The following is a 17,699-nucleotide window of genomic DNA, read 5'->3' on the forward strand; positions in this document are numbered from 1 at the left end:
GTTTGTAAAGAGTTAGACTTTCTTTTTAAAATTTTTAATTAACGAAACAATAATAACCATAGAAGTTAACAGCATATTATCGTTTCTAGTGAAGATTTCCACTGAATTACATCTAAAACAATTACACATTTGAAAGTAGCTTTAAACAAAAATCATCCAACTGTCCAAAATATAACTTTGATAAGTGTTTAGCAGTATATGTTTTATTTTTAAGACATTTGATTGATGATAAGATAGTTTTAATTTTAAGAATTTGAAAAACTAGAAATTACATAAAACATTTTCAGTTATTTTATCTAGTTTTCAACCTTTATTGTTATTGCTTGATATGTAATGCAATTAATAAGATAAGCAAATATAATTTTTTTCCCACACACTACACTTAAAAGAGCATGTAAATCTCACATAACACAACAATATTATACCTAAGTATTACTCTCATGCAGTTTAAGAACTGAAAAAGCATTCATACCATACACATCCTAGAATAATGAAAAAAAAAAAAAAAAAATCTTTATTTTGATCTAAGATCTTAAATTGATAAGTGGACCATATTTTTTGACAATCAATCAAAAATTCAATTTTACAAATTTTTAGCAAGAATTTTTGCTATCTTTTTTTAATACACAAAAACAGATATAAGTGAACTGATTTAGCAGTGACAAAGCTGGTGGTTGGACTCTTAAAGATTTAAAAAGAAATATCTGAGTAATATGATTACCATCCAAGAGTTACTGATGGATTAAGGAATCCATGAAGCAGATTATGTACAAAACTATATAGATGGCTGGAATATGCTGGCAAATTTTGATAATAAAGAAAAAGATTAAAACAAAGAAATTGAGCATTTTATTTTAAATCTAGATTTAGCCATACTGTTTAAATTATATTTCCTTGATAAAGAACCCTCAACTGAGAGAGTCATAAAATTTAAGGTCAGAAATACACAAGGGTTTATCATTACATAGCACAATTTATTTAGTTTTCTAAGTTAAAATTAAACAAATCAAGATAAAGTTTTTAGTAACAACAATAAAAACCAAGATTATGTTGTAGGAAACTCAAAGAGTTAAGATATCTTAGAAAAAAATAATTTTTTTATTAATTACAACAAAAAATAAATTACATAAAACATTGTAATATGTCATATTAAAAGAAAAATAATTATCAGTAAATTTCTTTAATAAAAATATAAAAACTGAATAGAGCATTTTTTTAAGATTTTGGAGCTTAATTTCTTCTCTATACTAATCCTTTGTTTTGAATAATGCCTATTAGTAGAACACTTTGAAGCCTAAAAAATATGGTATAAAGAATTTACCTGTAACTTTAAAAGCTAAGTGCACAAAAAAAAAAAAAAAAAAAAAAATTATATCTCAAAACCATATGATAATAATTATAAAAGAAATTATTAGAATGATAAATAATTAGAATGACAGTAATTATAAAAGAAAAAAAGGGAAAGAAAGTATAAAAATCAATATACACCAATTTATCTCAACAATTACTGAATGAACTGCAACTATCCATTATTTTTTATAGAGTGCATTTAATACATGTAGTAAAAGTCTGATACAAAGATAGCAGTTTCTAACCTAAATAATGTTATTATGGGCGATTTACAAAGTGATATTTAAGTGCTAAAATTAAAGATATCAAAAGTATGCAATATTAGTCTGCAAAATGAAGAAAGTTTTCATCATAATAAGGATTTTAAAATTGATGAGATGAAAATATTATAGCATTTTCACCAATGATCAGGCATGGGGGGGGGGGGGGAATGATAAAAAAATGAAGGGGGATATTATTGAAGGCAAAAAACATCTCTTAATTGCACAGAATGCAGTCTCAGGGATATATATAGCAGCATGCATCAAACGCAGTACTTTAACGATAATAAAATTTTGGATACTCCAACAGATTTACACTGATCAGAAACAAATCCCCATAACTGATGTATTAAAGAAAATTTTTAAAAAATTCATTTCAAAATATGTGAACTCTCCTTCTTCTTTGGTATATTTTATTTTGATTAAATTATTTTTCAGAAGTCTATTATAATAGCAATTTTCATGATTATGGATTGTCATTATGGATGAACTTTTACTATAATAATTCAACATATTAAATTTTAAAAATTCATAACTTTTTATTACCTACATTAAATTTTGAGTACTTTGTATTGCAGCATAAAATACTAGTTAATATCATTGACTTAATATATCACAAGATACATTGAATAAACTGGGATATTTAACATTAGGTTCATCAACTAAAAATCCTAAAATCAATGATTTACTCTTACTTATGTTAACAAAATGTTATATGTTTTTAAATGACTCTGCTTTGAGGATCCTTAGTTTGCATTAGGAGTAAGTACTGTCAATTTCAAGATCATTCTTCAAGCAAATTAAAATAACCTGTACTTACAAATACTATAGCTGTAATTTCATATTCATTATTCAAAAGGAAACAATCAAATATTTAAAAAGTAGATTTTTGTATGATTTTTCACAGATATGTTATAGCAGATAAAAACATACAAGAAAGTTTATGGATAAATCCAGGATTTTTAAATAAGTCCATTTAAATATTGCATGTATATTTCAAAAATATGGTGTAGATTTAAAAATTATTTTTGTCCAAATATAATTTTCAATATATTTAGAAGAAACTGCAATTTCAATAAAGTAGGTTAAATTTATTGAGAGCATATAGTCATAAAATTATTTTAATTGATGTAGAGTCTAGCCCTATCCAGGACATCCTGCTTACATTTCCTGGCTTGAAGTTCAGCAGTAACTTTATTAATAGCCCCATGCTCAAACTTTTGATTTAATCCCGAGTTTTAACAACCACTGCAATACATCAATAAGCTCAATTTTAGTTAAATACAATTGATTTGTATTTCTTCTTTGCCACCCAGCACTAATCTCATCAAAATGTTTCATTTTCTTATAATAATTGGTGTTAATCTGTTTTTCTGAAAGTACAACATTATATTTAGTGCAATAAGATTTTCATTTAGTCAAAAAAGAATCTACTATTTTCTAATTAAAATGCTATTTTCAAAAATAACAAATTTCAATAATTTTTCAAAAATTATCGAAACCATATTGCTAGGCTATCAAGTTGTTTGACTTCTTTAATAATTTTTTTACACGTTTAAAATGCATACCAGATGCTTAGACCAACACAGTATATACTAGCAATAGCACAACTGAATTTTAAAAAATTATAACTATATTCTTTTTAAGAAAGTATTCTCTTTAATTTAATGAAATCTAAAAGAAATAAATATAAATTTACAGGGAAACTTAAAAAGGTTTGAGAAAAATATATCAGCAAAATAATATAAATCTTTATAATATTTTTAGCATAAAAGACTAATCAAAAATTTCTTACAAAACCATTTTCTGATAATCAGTATCCATCTTCCATCTTTAAAGAGAGCCAAGATGCATTTATGGAGCATTTTTAAAATATGCTTTCTTATATTTATAAATACAGCCCACCATTATAAAATCCTAAAAAATGAAATGAAAGGAATTTTATATTATTTACTGTTATAATAAAATATTTGCCTTTTGCCTCCTTAACCAGCAGACAGATTGTTAGGAGCTGAAGATAGCTCTGGATGCTTGGTGCAATTACAATGAGCACAAACTTTTGATTATAATAGAAGCTATTGGGAAGCAATTTTTGCCAAAATTCTGTACCAATTTTGGAAATTTTAGAAATGCCTTTTATAAATACTGAAAGGCCAACTGCCAATCGATATTTCCCAATGAAACAATAAACAAGAAATCTAGCAGAATGAAGAAAAGTAAAGGAATATAGAAATATATTCAATTAAGAACATATTTGATAAGTTTGATATATGATATTATAGACAATTAAATACAGAAAGAAATGAAGCTTCAGTCAACAATCTGAATATTCGAAACTAATAAATGGCATGTGGATGAATAAACAATGATTAGTAAACACTACAGATCAGAAGAATAGCCAATACATAAAATAATCCCATTTTTGATAAAATCAAAGTCAAAATATGCTTGTTCTGCCATGAGAATATTGGTAAAGTCAGAAAAAAGTAATCCTAAAGCACAGATTAAATATTTTTCAATTTCTTCTAATTACCTAATAAAGCAGGATTTCAATAAAACTTAAAAATGTAACACTGAAAGAATATTCCTCTGAGAGTGACATTTTACATCCAATAGTGTTAAAATTTATTTCCCAACATGAAACTTTCCTTTAGAAATAAAGAAAACAATTCATTCATGTTTAAACAAGCTTATTATATATATATATATATATATATATATATATATATATTTGTTTTTCAGAACTTCTTCCAGTTATTTATAGATCTGACCATTCATTTTCATATTGCAAAATGTCTTTCTCTTTACTTATTGTTTGTTCACACATGATTAAGCATAACAATAAATAATTTAAATTTGTACAATCTGCTGCTTCTTTCATAATGATCAGAATATACAGAAAATTATATATAACTCTACAACTAAACTGCATTTCTAGATGCATGAGAAATTCTTCCTCATTATCTATATAGCTGTATATACATACCTATAAAACCATCCTCTATATCTATTAAAAAGGTTATTTACAACCACATTAATTTTTAGTATGGGAAATCATTTTAAATAACAAAGAAGATATACTGCAATATAATTACAATAAAATCATTAAATATGATCATGTGAAACAATACGGTCAACACTAGAGATTTGGAGATACAACAACATCAGAAGATAATAGTCCCACACATACACTATTGTTTCTCTGAGCCATAACCAATTCTTTTTCCTAGTTATAGCTGATTATTTTTTAAATTAAAATAATATTATATAAATTAAATAAATAAATTTAAAAAGCTTTATACATTTTAATTATATATATATAGAGAGAGAGAGAAAATACATCACTCATGCAGTATTTTTATGTATGTTATTTTTGGATCCCTACTAAACCAAAAAAGACATGATATTTGAAACTATTTGTAATCATATACAGTATAATATGAAAAATATGCAATGTACAGTGGCTAACAATAGTTCATCCACTAACGAATTTTAAAAAAATACTGTTTATTACTAAAATTAATATTTCAAAATGTGAAATTTTTATTAATATCTGTAACTGTTTCTTAACAAAACTTAATTAAATATTTCAAGAATAATCAAATATCAATAATAATAATAATAATAATAATAACTACTAAAAATTATCTTACAGAAGTTTTTGCACACTTTAAAAATATATACACATTCCTAAATATTGTTAGCATTTAAATCAAATACTCAGTAGGTTATTCTGCAATATCCACAAAAACCTTCAAATGCCTGTGCATAAAGAGCACTATTTTTTTCAGGGGAGGGGGGGGGGCTCACTCTTCCATCAATATTCCTCCATCATTACTTTTTTTTAGTTTGGCTTTTGTATTAACATTGTCTTTGTACTCTAACTTCCAGTTCTCTCCAGATATGTTCTTTTGGGTTTAAATTCAGTGACTGAGGCAGCATTTCCAGATTTGGTGGACAATTATGGATGTTAGAAGTGAATGTTGAGAGCAATGTACTCAGAATCATTATCCTGATTAAAAAAGAAGAAAAAAAAAAAACTGCCATTCCAATAATCAAATTTTGAACAACTTTAAATTGTCTTTTAAAATATTTAAATAAAGAGCATGATTCATTATTCTACCAAAAATACCAAATTACTTAGTCTTGATGTTGACCTACACTTGTATATAAGAACTACTCTACTATCATGCTCTAACTAATCTACGACTAAAATGCTCTAACTAATCTACAACTGACAAGCTCTAACTAATCTAATCTACAACTAACATACTCTTAACTAATTCCTTTATATTAAGTTCCTCGCTCTTTTTTCTTCTTTATACAATTATACGCACTAGAATTTTTTGCAAAGACATGGCTTCAATATATTTTATGCTCTTTTATTGCTAATTTAAGAAAGAAAAGTCTAAGCTTTTACTTTTTTGCACTAATAAAAAAAAAAAAACTTTCTCTGAGTGAGTGTTCATGTAATGGAACTGATCTAATGAGGGAATGGGCATGAGGTTGAAATTTCAGTTCGGTATAGGATTTAGTATAATGGTAATATACATTTAGAATGTTCACTCACGAAAATATAAAAGCGCATTAGCCAATCAATTTCGAGAAAATGGCCCTCAAAATTTCTGCATGGCTTGTCAATGTGTCATCATTGCCGAGGCGCGAATAGTATAGTGGTTTAGATGCTACCATGGCATTCAGGAGAACCCAAGTTCAATTCTGAGCTAGCATTTTTTTGCTTTTACTTATTTATTTCAAATTATTTTAACAATTTACAAACAGTTTTAATTAATATGTTTTTCCTTTTTTATGCAAAAATAATATTTATTCTCCTAATTCTTGGATTAGAATTTAATTTTTAGAAAAAAAATTATAAGTCTGGATACAAATTTTTAAATATTCATAATTATTTAAATTAACATTTTAAAGATGGTTTCAATTAATATGACACAAATTTTTATATGGGAAAATAAATGTATTTTTTCTTAATACCTGAATTTTTAAAAATATATATATATATATTTAAGATACGAAAGCTTTCTTAAAAAATTATTTAAATAAAATTATAAACAGTTTAAATTAATATTTAAATTTTACCAATCAAAAATGAATGTTTTAAAAATAAATCACCTTCAAAAATATTCATTCACTTGATATTTGAATCAATTTTATTTTTAAGCAGGAAAAATAATTATATATATAATTTAAATGATGATAAATGTTAATTAAATTACTTGCATCATAAATATATTTCATTAATTTTTTTTTATTATATACTAGAGACAGAATGGTAGTTATCGTAAAAACATTTCAAACAACATAGATATCTTTTGACATCTTGAAAAGTTCATAATGATTATCCACAAAAGAAACCTTAAAAGAATCGACTTTTAAAAAAAAATTAATTTAGCTTCAAAAAATATTTCTTTTTCTTCTGAAAACAGGACAGCACACAAAATTTTGAACCATCTGCCTATGCATTCCATAACTTAACACCTGATTTTCGCTTTTTCTTTTCGATTATTAGCATTTAGAATGTTTTCCGATATAATTTTATCTATTTCAGCTGCTCTCTTTAATTACTGATGTAAATGCAGCTTCGTTAAGTTATGATAAACCTTTATTAAAATCCAAAAAGTTAAAACTTTTAATGACATTATGATAAAAATAGTTATTTTGAAATATTTTTCTAGTTAAAATTATATTTATAATTATTGTTTTTTAAAAAATTAATTAAAAATTACTTAAAGACTAAATTAATTACTTAAAATTACTTAATTAAATTTAAATTATTTACTTAAAAATTAAATTATGGTTATAATTCAAGAAAAATATACATGCACATAGTTATTTTTCTTTTAAAAAATGAGTTATAGCTTATGTATTAAGAAAAAATATTAATTTTTCCATATAAAAATGAGTATCATATTAATTGAAACTGTCTTTAGATTGTTAATTTAATTTAAATAATTCTGAATATTTAAACTAATGAATCCACACTTATAACTGTTTTTCTTCTAAAAATTAAATTATAACCTACAAATTAGGAGAATAAATATTTATTTTTGCATCAAAAATGAAAACATATTAATTAAAACTGTTTGTAAATTGTTATATTAGTTTGAAATAAATTAGAAAAAAATAATAAATAAAGCAAAAAATGCTAGCCCAGAATCGAACTCGGGTTTCTTTAATGCTACACCGTCATCTTAATCACTATTCTATTCGCGCCTCGGCATAGGAGCCACATTATTAGTATATAAGCTATGCAGAAATTCTGAGGACAAATTTCTAGAAATTGACTGACTAATGTTCTTTAATATCTTCGTGAGTGAACATTCTAAATGTATACTATCATTATACTAAATGCCATCTCAAACCAAAATTTCAACCTCGTGCCCTCCCCTTGTAAGTATTGATTGAATAGTTTCAAGTAAAATACAAGACATTTTGGTAAACTCTGCAGAAATCTTTAAAGCAATCAAAATGTAAATTTTTCACAATTTTTTTTTTTAAATTATAAATCTTTTATTATCTTGAGTTCACTTTGCAAGACCTTTTCTTACAGTATCTTCACTTTAATTTTTTTTCTTTAAAGCATTTCATCACATACTGCATTGTAGAATAGGATGAATTCACTAATTTAACAATCTGATGAATTGATTTACCAATAACAAAATGAAAAGTACTTTTCATCTGCTATTTGTTGTTTCCTTAACATAGCCATTATAAAATAATAAATAGATCATAAAAAAAATAAGTAGAAGATTAAAACCAAACAATTTTTTAGATGCCATTAAAATATAAATTCATTTTTAAAATTGCCAGACAGTAATATTGTTTTATGAATTAAGCTACAATATTTTAGTATACAAACACTTTTGTGAAGTATTTTATATTGGTCTTTTTGAATTTTCAATTTTTATTAGAAAATAAATAACTGAAATCCCCCCTTTTTCTTTTTCAGGTATATGAAAAAAATCATATGGTGATGATGTGAAAATATACTGGATTTCATATTTGTATTCACTTCCATATTATAGCTCTTCTTCATATTTTAAAAGTGTGCAAACACTTTTGGGAGTCACTGTATTTTATTTTCACATTTGAATTTACAAAAAACAGTTTTTTAAACTATAAGAAAGAAAACTCATAAATTATTTCATAAGGTCAATTCATCAACTCATTTAGACTGGATAATTCTAAGTAGAGAGCAAAGCTAAATTGGCAAGCCTTTCATGTTCCATATGAACTTGACAAATAGTTTTTTTTTTAATTATAAATTTCAGTTATAAATGAATGTTCAAACTTAGTTACAGTCATAGGAGCCATTAAATATATGATGCATGTTGTGCTTACATCAGAAAAACTGAGTCAAGTGAACTCCAACTCCTCTTTAAATGGTGCCTTTATCCTTCATTAAGTGTGGGCAATCCATCAGATTTCTTGCGCATATTTTAACTCAAAACCAATGGCTGATTAATTTAAGCCGTTTTAGCTATCTTTATAGATTTCAAAAGAAGTGGAGATAAAATTAACTTTCACTATCAATAGCTAATTTCAAGTACCTAAAAATAAAAGTTCTGCACCAATGTTATAATTTTTCCCCCTCTATCTTTATTTCCTTTATTTATTGTATACTGTTATAGTCATTTATTATTAAATTCATTTGAGTTGGGAGTGTAATTTTTTTCCTAGATGTGAGTAATATGCCTGAAATCATGTAAACTAATATTAGTGATAATAACAATTGATACTAGTAAAGAAAAAAAATTAAATAATTTTAGAATATGACCAAAGGAGGAATTGATTGCATTAACAAAAAGAATGCATACTACAGCATTATTAAAACCACCACAAAACTGTTAATGGTGATTTTTTTTTAATGTAATGCTAAACACCATCAGAATAAATAACAAAACTGTGTATATCCCAATTAAAATGGGGAGGGGGGGGGGAACATCAGGCTTTTTTTTACAAGTTGAATGACTCATTGTTGGTGGAGTACTGTTATGGATGCCTAAACCAGAATATCAGCTTGCCACTTTTCATCCCTTCGAGCTTCAAAAAGTTTTTATCAGAAAGTGACTCTCCTTGTTCTCATGAAAACATACTCCACTGAAAGGTATACTGACTCTGGGAACGCCTTAGGACAAGATAATTGATGAAACTTGCAAGTTATGTCTATGGTGCTTATTTATGGCAATAGATAAGGATATAAAATGCTAAATGGCTTGACAGAATGCTATCAGCCATGAAAATGATGAATTTTAGAAATATTTTTTTATAATCAATTTCTGTCTCTCTTTCATGCATCTAATTTTATAAGAATCAATGTCCACTAATTTATGATTATTTTAACAATCAGTAATTAATCTTAAATAGCATCATAATCAAAGTTGCTTTATTTCTCTTATTTGACTGATTTATCAATAAATTTTCAAAATTGCTACAATTATGAATAATAAACAAAAAAGATTTTGTAGACAGACAAAAAATAAATAAATAAAATTAAAAAAAACATGCATGCAATGTCAGAAATTGCTGCACTTAAATACAAGGTATAAAATAGCTGCACCAAAAAGAAGAGTTATCAATGATAACTAGGATGGAAATATAAATGAAGCATTCTCTGGAACTTCCACATTAAATCAATAGATTGGGTCATGGATTTCTTTTTTACTTCCTTTCATTTAAAATTAGGGATAAATTACTTGCTAAGTATCAAGAACATTCATCATACCTTAGAAATGAAACTGAAGTTCAGTACATAAAATACTTATCATTGGGAATCTACACAACTACCCTAAAATAATGTTTTGGATCTTTTAATTGCTCATCTGTTCATAATTCACCAAAATCTCTTTTCATTTCCTAACTCTTATTCCTCAAGGTCCAAAGATTTCTGCAGTCATAAACACTAGATACCAAAATGTGAAGAGAATTTCGGTAATTTTAAGCAAAGCATTCTCTAATAATCCAAATGCTGATGATAAACCTACAGATTCAAATTGAAAAGATTTTAAAACTATGTTTAGAAATCTTAAAACTTAGCATTATATAATTAAAAGCAGAACAAATTCAATTTATGGCCTTTGACTTTTCACTTTTATATTCATCTAGAAAACCAACTGCAGAATTCTACCTACTTTTAAAAAAGTACCATCTTTTCCTGGTATAGTTTCTGTTAACCCCCCAGTTACACCAAAACACATTTTATTTTAAGTTGGCTTCTATAGTGGTAGCAGGATTGACAAAATACGACTGTCATAAATGCATTGGTAGGCACAAATTTTTATTTAATTAGAAATTATTTGAAACAAAATAATTTCTTGGCTCAAAAAGTGAAAATATAATATTGTCAATAAAGTTAAATTTTCTATTTCTTTTTTTTAAATTACACATTAAAAAATTGATAATTTTTTTCACCTTATGGAGGGGCTTCCTAAACTTAGGACCTTGGGACAATGTCCCAGTTTTAGTTAGTACGTTGTAAAACATGATTTACAGCCACATTTGTTGTAGCAAAATCATTAGGTAAAATCCTAATTTAATATACCCCTTATTTCGCCAAGGATGTCAACCGTAGTAAGGCGCCAATTAAGATGACTGATCATATAAACAATACTATGAAACAGTTACAGTTACCCACCATTTTTATTAAAATTATTAATTTATTGATTGCGATTGTTTTGTTTAAGAACGCCTCTGTTTGAACCTTTATGGCTCAAAATTTGTGAATTTCTTTTGATTCTGAAATAACGAACTTTTGCGAACCAGCTGCACCGTTCTGTAGAAAAAATTCGAACGCATGATGCCTTCAGCATCTGAAGAAAACACCTGGCATAATTTTTTACCTTTGAAAAAAAAACAACATCCGAAGGCTTTGCTAGCAGTACGAGCAGAGAACCTAGTAGCTTTGCTAGCTCATTATACTTAAGGATTCTGGGAATAACAATAACAGCACAAGGAAAAATGAAAGCATCCGTTCCTAACAGTTTCACTACTAGAGACTAATGCTTTTCTTAAGAAGAAATTTGAAGGAATAAATACACTTACTCGGTTCAATTACTTCTTTATTTGTGCACAGATCGATTTAAATAAAAAACAGAACTTTTCAGTGACGCAAACATTGTTCTGTCGGCGCCATATGTATTTCGTAAAGTAGACATCGAATTCACTAATACAATATCCCTCATAATATTTGTGATCATAATATTTCAGATTATTCCAGTTATCAGACATCGGATTATTGAACATTCACAGACTTATCGAATAATCTCGGGAAATCCACGAAAAAAACACAAAATTGCTAAGAATTCCATTAGAATGGTAAGATAATATTAAAATGAAAAAGTCTGAATAAAAACAAACGATTTGAAAAGCTTGAGCAGATATTTTTAGTTAATTTTCTGTTCTGACAAAATTCGTAAACAGACGACTTTATAATTAGAATAAAATAATTCGATAAGATTTAAAAAAGGATAAATATTAGCTCTTCATAGTTCATTTTAAAAATAACAATGAATTTTTATTAGTAGTAATATTTTCAATTATAAAACGTAATTTAATTAAATTCTTTAATGTATGTTTATTTGACGATTATTTTTAATTTTCATTTCTTAAAAATTGCTGTAGTAGATGTACAGTGAATTCAACGGGGGAAAGAAATTATAAACAAATCAGTTTTAGGGTTACTAGAAAAATTATTCTGCTTGCTTTTTTTGGATTACCATTCGGCGACAAACTCGTATGTACACAAAATTAGAATTCAACCAATCATTTTTATTAAATAGTAAATCATTTATGACTGCAAATGGAAAAAATAAATAATAATGCAGAATTATTCTCTTATGATTTTTTTTACACTAATTTTTAGTAAATAAATTTTAATGCTCTAAATTAGAAACATGGAAAAATAGATGTGTCCCCAATATATTTCTTAACTTGACATGCTTGCCCTATAATATTCTTTATAAAACATATATATTTTAATGTATCAAAATTGAATCGAATTACAAAATATTAAGGAAATGGTTTGGGATAAGACAAATTAAGAGGCATTTTATTTCAGCTGCACTAGTATTTTCCCGGAGCATATGTCTCAACAGAATCAAAAGAGTAAAAACAAGAGAATACAACCTAAATCTGATGGAAGACAGTAGTATTTTAACATTAACATATTCAAATATAACATTTTGTTTTCTAGTTCATAGACTAAATTTAGAATTTGTTTTTAGAATATATCTATATTTATTAGAAATTGCTTATTTTAACAAAATAATTGCATAAATGACCAAAAAAAAACTGACCTTTTTCAACTACACTTTCAACTGCAACTGTAAAAGAAATAAATATACATATATATTATCATTTATATAGATTCACAAAAAAAAAACATTCAACATTATTTTTCAAAGATTGGTAATTAGAAATTATCTAATGCTACTTTTTATATCATGTTTCTGACTGCATAAGAAATGTTTTTTTTTTTTTTTTTTTTTTTTTTTTACTTACTATGAGCATTTTTTCAGTTAAATAATAATAAAAATATGCTTTAAAAACATTTTTATAATCAAGAAATATATAAAAAATACAAAAGAGATCGAGTGAATCCTGCTTAATAAATCAAAATAAATTTATCTACTAAAAGAAAAGGAGAGAGAGAAAGAAAACAAAAAAAACAGAAGACTGCTAAAGCAAAACAGACTGTCAGATGTATTCACTGTAAAAAAAGTGAATGTTCAGAAATACCTAATACTTTAATGGAAATTCTGACATTTTCCTTACATATGAGAATCCAGAAACTTCAAATATTATCATAATAAATAATATTCAATTTAGCAGAAAGCAGAAGTAAATGCTAGCCATGATGGGAAAAAAAATGCAATTGGATAAAAGAGGCAAGGTTTGAAGATTTCTATTGCAAGAATTTCTAGAAAATCAAAAGCATATATCCATGAATTATTGATGATTAACCATTGATTACCAATGAGAAATCAAAATAATCATGTACACAGAATTTTACATCATACTGACCAACATTTTTTATGCTTCTGACACTCGGAAAAATCTGACAATCATAAAACATCCAGTCATCATTTTTAAGTCTGAAATTATTACAGTTATTTGCTTTGAATATAGCCTAATACTTTCAATCTCTTCTGCAAATTATCAATAAATTATTTATGCATTCTCTTGCCTTAAAGAAAGATTTTTAAAAACTAGAGAGTAGATGTGAATAAATCACCTCAACCCACCCATTTTTAGTTTCAAATAATTAAACATCAGAAATATTATTCTACAACTTTTCTGATGACAGGCATGAATAATAGTAGAAGTGCTTTTAAAATATCTAAAATTTTATTTCCATTTCGCTTAGAAACCTTTTGCATTTTTTAGTGAAAAAAAAAATAGTTCCAAGAATACATTTCATTCTTAATTTCTTTAAAAACATAATTGAAAATGAAAATGTGTTAATGCTTTATATATGGTCATAAAGTAATAATTTATGGTCAAATCAGCTGCTTTCACACAACAATTTAATATTCAAGGAAGAATAATACAGAAGATTTTTCATATAAAATATTTAAATTAAAAGTTATTTGTGGCTATTTCAAGCCCTTTGTAGTTCAATGGTGTTCATGTATCTAAGTTACATTAGTGTCCCATTTTGAAACTACACAAATGCTATTTTGAAAACTGTGGTGAGATAATGGGGGTGATACCTATCAATCATCACATGCAACAATGCATTATCTTATTGGATTTCACATGTTATAACATTCTAGAATACCAAAAAAGTCACAAATTAAAATTATTTCTACTTTTTTAGTATTCTAGAATCTTTTTACATTTGAAATCCATTAAGATGTTGCATGTGCAAATTAAAATTATTCGCACTTTTTAGTATTCTAGAATATTTTAACATTTTAAATCCATTAAGATAATGTATTGTTGCATATGCAAATTAAAATTATTTGTGACCTTTTGGTATTTTAAAATGCTTTAACTTTTGAAATTCATTAAGATAGTGCATTGTTGCATATGATGACTGACCACAGTTTAAAGACAATAACTCAATCATCAATTAAAATTTGAAGACACTAAAACACTAATTTAAGCCACAACACTAGGCTTATGAATAATTGATGCAATGAGAGCCTGAGATTTTACAAAACTGAGTTAGGCATCATTCTGAAATGAAAAGCAGGTTTCTTTCAAAATCAGATTAGATCAGAAAAAAGAAAAAAAAAAAGAGTTTCAGTTATCAAAAAATTAAATAATTTTGCATAAATTTGAAAATCAAACGAACAAAAAATAACAAATTACTTTTATATAGCATCAATTATATTTTTACTGACAATAATATAGAAGCAAATAAAACATAAAGGTCATTTTAAGTAAGAATAAATTTATTAAATGCCTGTAATAAAATATTTTTCATGTTTCTTGAAATGTTCAATAATTGATAGTCTAGTATATTAAAAGCAAATTTTATGTTGAAATTAAATTCATATTTTTAATACTAGATGGAAATATTCTTAATAATTTGTTTAACATTTTTTTTTATCTTAATATGGTTTAAAAATCTTAATAAGTATATAGACAATTTTTTTAAAATCCTTTTGCATATTTTTTTGATATTTTTTCTTTTAAAAAATTTAATTCTATATTTCATAATATTCTGATCTTCATACTTTCAATAAAATTAAAAAGAAATTTACTGAAATATTTGCAATAAATTAAGCATTAACAGGTGCATATTCTATACATTCAGCATAATATTACTTTTACCATTATTGTATGAAAATTTTTTCTCTAACAGCATTAGTTATACTTACATATAAAATATAATATGAACACATTTTAATTTAGCTTTATTCATATATATATAAGAATCAAGATAAGAATTTCAGAATCTGAACATAAAATTATGCATAATAATTGTAGTATAGGTTTGAAATAAAAGATAAGAATTGGAATAGAAAACACTTTTAAATCATTACATGTTAAATTCTATAACATTAAAAATATGTATATACTGGGAGAACAACTGTTATGTATAATATACAGATAAAATCTTTCCTTATTTCTGAAAATTTTTATTATTGCTTCTAATGTTTATTTTCACCAATGAGTGGTGTGCTTATGATATTGAGCAAAGAATGTTCACTTTTTTAGATTGAAAGTTAGACGATTCATCAAATTGTGAAACATGACTCAGTAAAAGAGAAGATCATCTTTTTAAACTAGATTCTGTATCATAAATAATCAGTGAAACATTTAAAATTATGATTTAACTTTCTGATGCTATTACTACAATTTATTTTTAAAAATCACTCTATTTTCTCAATATCCTAACTAATCCTTTATCAGTTGAAGTGATTAGTCACACATGATTACCTTTAAAAAGCATGTTTAAGCAATTAGTTAGATCATACTTCATTACTATCCAATAGCATAAGATTAAATACTAGTGAGTTAGTTATCTCATTTATGAATTCTCTAGGCAGTTCATACATTTTCACTTCTGTAAATATTTATATATAAATTATTTTCTAAAATTATAATCAAATTCCTTTTTTCTCACAATTGTTAAACTCATAACATGCCCCTAAAAGGATATTGATAATTCAAAACTGAGAATTGAATTACATGCAATTAATCTTATATATAATGACTCTAAAACTTAATATTGTGCAATCTGAGCTAGATCATTTAAAGTGACTTTTTTTTTCTCTCAGTTCATGCTTCTGAATAAATGTAAGTAATCACACAACAACACTTTATAAGAAATGACTGTGATAATGCAACAATTTTGATGAAGATATGGAATTGCAAACATCATAAATATCACAGGAAAAGATCTTGAGAATCTGAGATATGCAAATTTAATGTCAATATACAGAAGAATGTTAATGAACAGATCAAAACAGTATATAGTAACAGTATCCAGTTACGAAAATAGGAAATTTTTCTTAAAAGTTGAAGAAATCGATATTGCAACTTAGATGAACGCTGATTAAATAAGCATGTTAAGAAAAGAAGGTGAAAATAATAAGGACAGGATTAGAAATTGACAAAATACTAAATCAAAACTATTTTACTTCATATCTTTAACTACTGAATACATACCAAGGAAATCTAATTAATAATTTGTAACTTACGATTTAAAAATTTCAACGTAAAGCAGAAGATGGGGGCAGACAGTGTTAATTTTTTCAATGAATTGTTAAACTTTTATAATGCGTGCATACTGCGCAAAATTAATAATATCAACTTCTTAAATAGAAATACATCAAAAAATAACAGCACGATTAATAAACGCGAATTTTCACGTCACACTGTTACGTTCAAAATTATAAATTTTAACACAAAATGAAACGATTACTTACAGAGACATAATTGAACTACATATGCATAATAGGACCATCCAACTATATTTGTGATAAAGGCTACAGGAAACCATTTACATAAGCGAACACAAAATGTACATTCTATACCCATATTTCTTATATCAGTTAGGGGCATTCTATACTATAACATAAAAGAATTTCATTTACAGGGATGAAAGAAAGTTCAATCCCCGAATTAACAACATATTTGTCAAACGATAACAGAACTATCAGTAACCATGTAGCCACTTCAAAACAAACAAATGAAATTTTAAAAATATTTTACAGTCGAAAAGAAGCTTTAAAAAAATTACAAAACTATGAAAAGTACCATATTATAAATATCTAAATAAAGAAAATTTTTATTATCAAAGACCATAAAATTATTATTATTATTATTATAAAATAAGGATTATTGAAGAAATGAATGAAATTTCAAATTAAATAGGAATTGCATATTTTATATAGATATTGTTATAAGAAAAAAATCGATTAGTAATAGTCTTATGTAAAGCTGAAATTAATTACATGACTTATTTCAAAAAGGGTGGAAAACGACATTTTTGGCCTCAAGCATCTCAAGGCCATTGATCGTCATGGAAAAATTAAGGTATTCAAAACATTCTTGACAACTATTGGAAAAGTTCAATATAAACAGAAATGATTTGGAAGATTGAATTTGCAGATCAAT

The 17,699-nt window shown here is 25.7% G+C and overlaps 1 protein-coding gene across 4 annotated transcripts in view; it reads right to left on the bottom strand.

The window, feature by feature from the left end:
• LOC129960055 (palmitoyltransferase ZDHHC2-like) overlaps positions 1–17,246 on the bottom strand; it is a 73,752-nt gene extending 56,506 nt beyond the window's left edge. For all 4 annotated transcript variants that reach the window (XM_056073105.1, XM_056073103.1, XM_056073104.1 and 1 more), the window contains exons 1-2: positions 17,009–17,246; positions 12,923–12,949 (exon numbers count right to left, since the gene is read on the bottom strand). In XM_056073105.1, coding sequence (XP_055929080.1) covers positions 12,923–12,949; positions 17,009–17,144 — 163 coding nt within the window. In that variant the 5' untranslated portion in view covers positions 17,145–17,246. The remainder of the gene's footprint in view (positions 1–12,922; positions 12,950–17,008) is intronic.
• Positions 17,247–17,699: the final 453 nt, after the last annotated feature.

Source organism: Argiope bruennichi, chromosome X2, assembly GCF_947563725.1.
Source record: "Argiope bruennichi chromosome X2, qqArgBrue1.1, whole genome shotgun sequence".
NCBI lineage: Eukaryota > Metazoa > Arthropoda > Arachnida > Araneae > Araneidae > Argiope > Argiope bruennichi.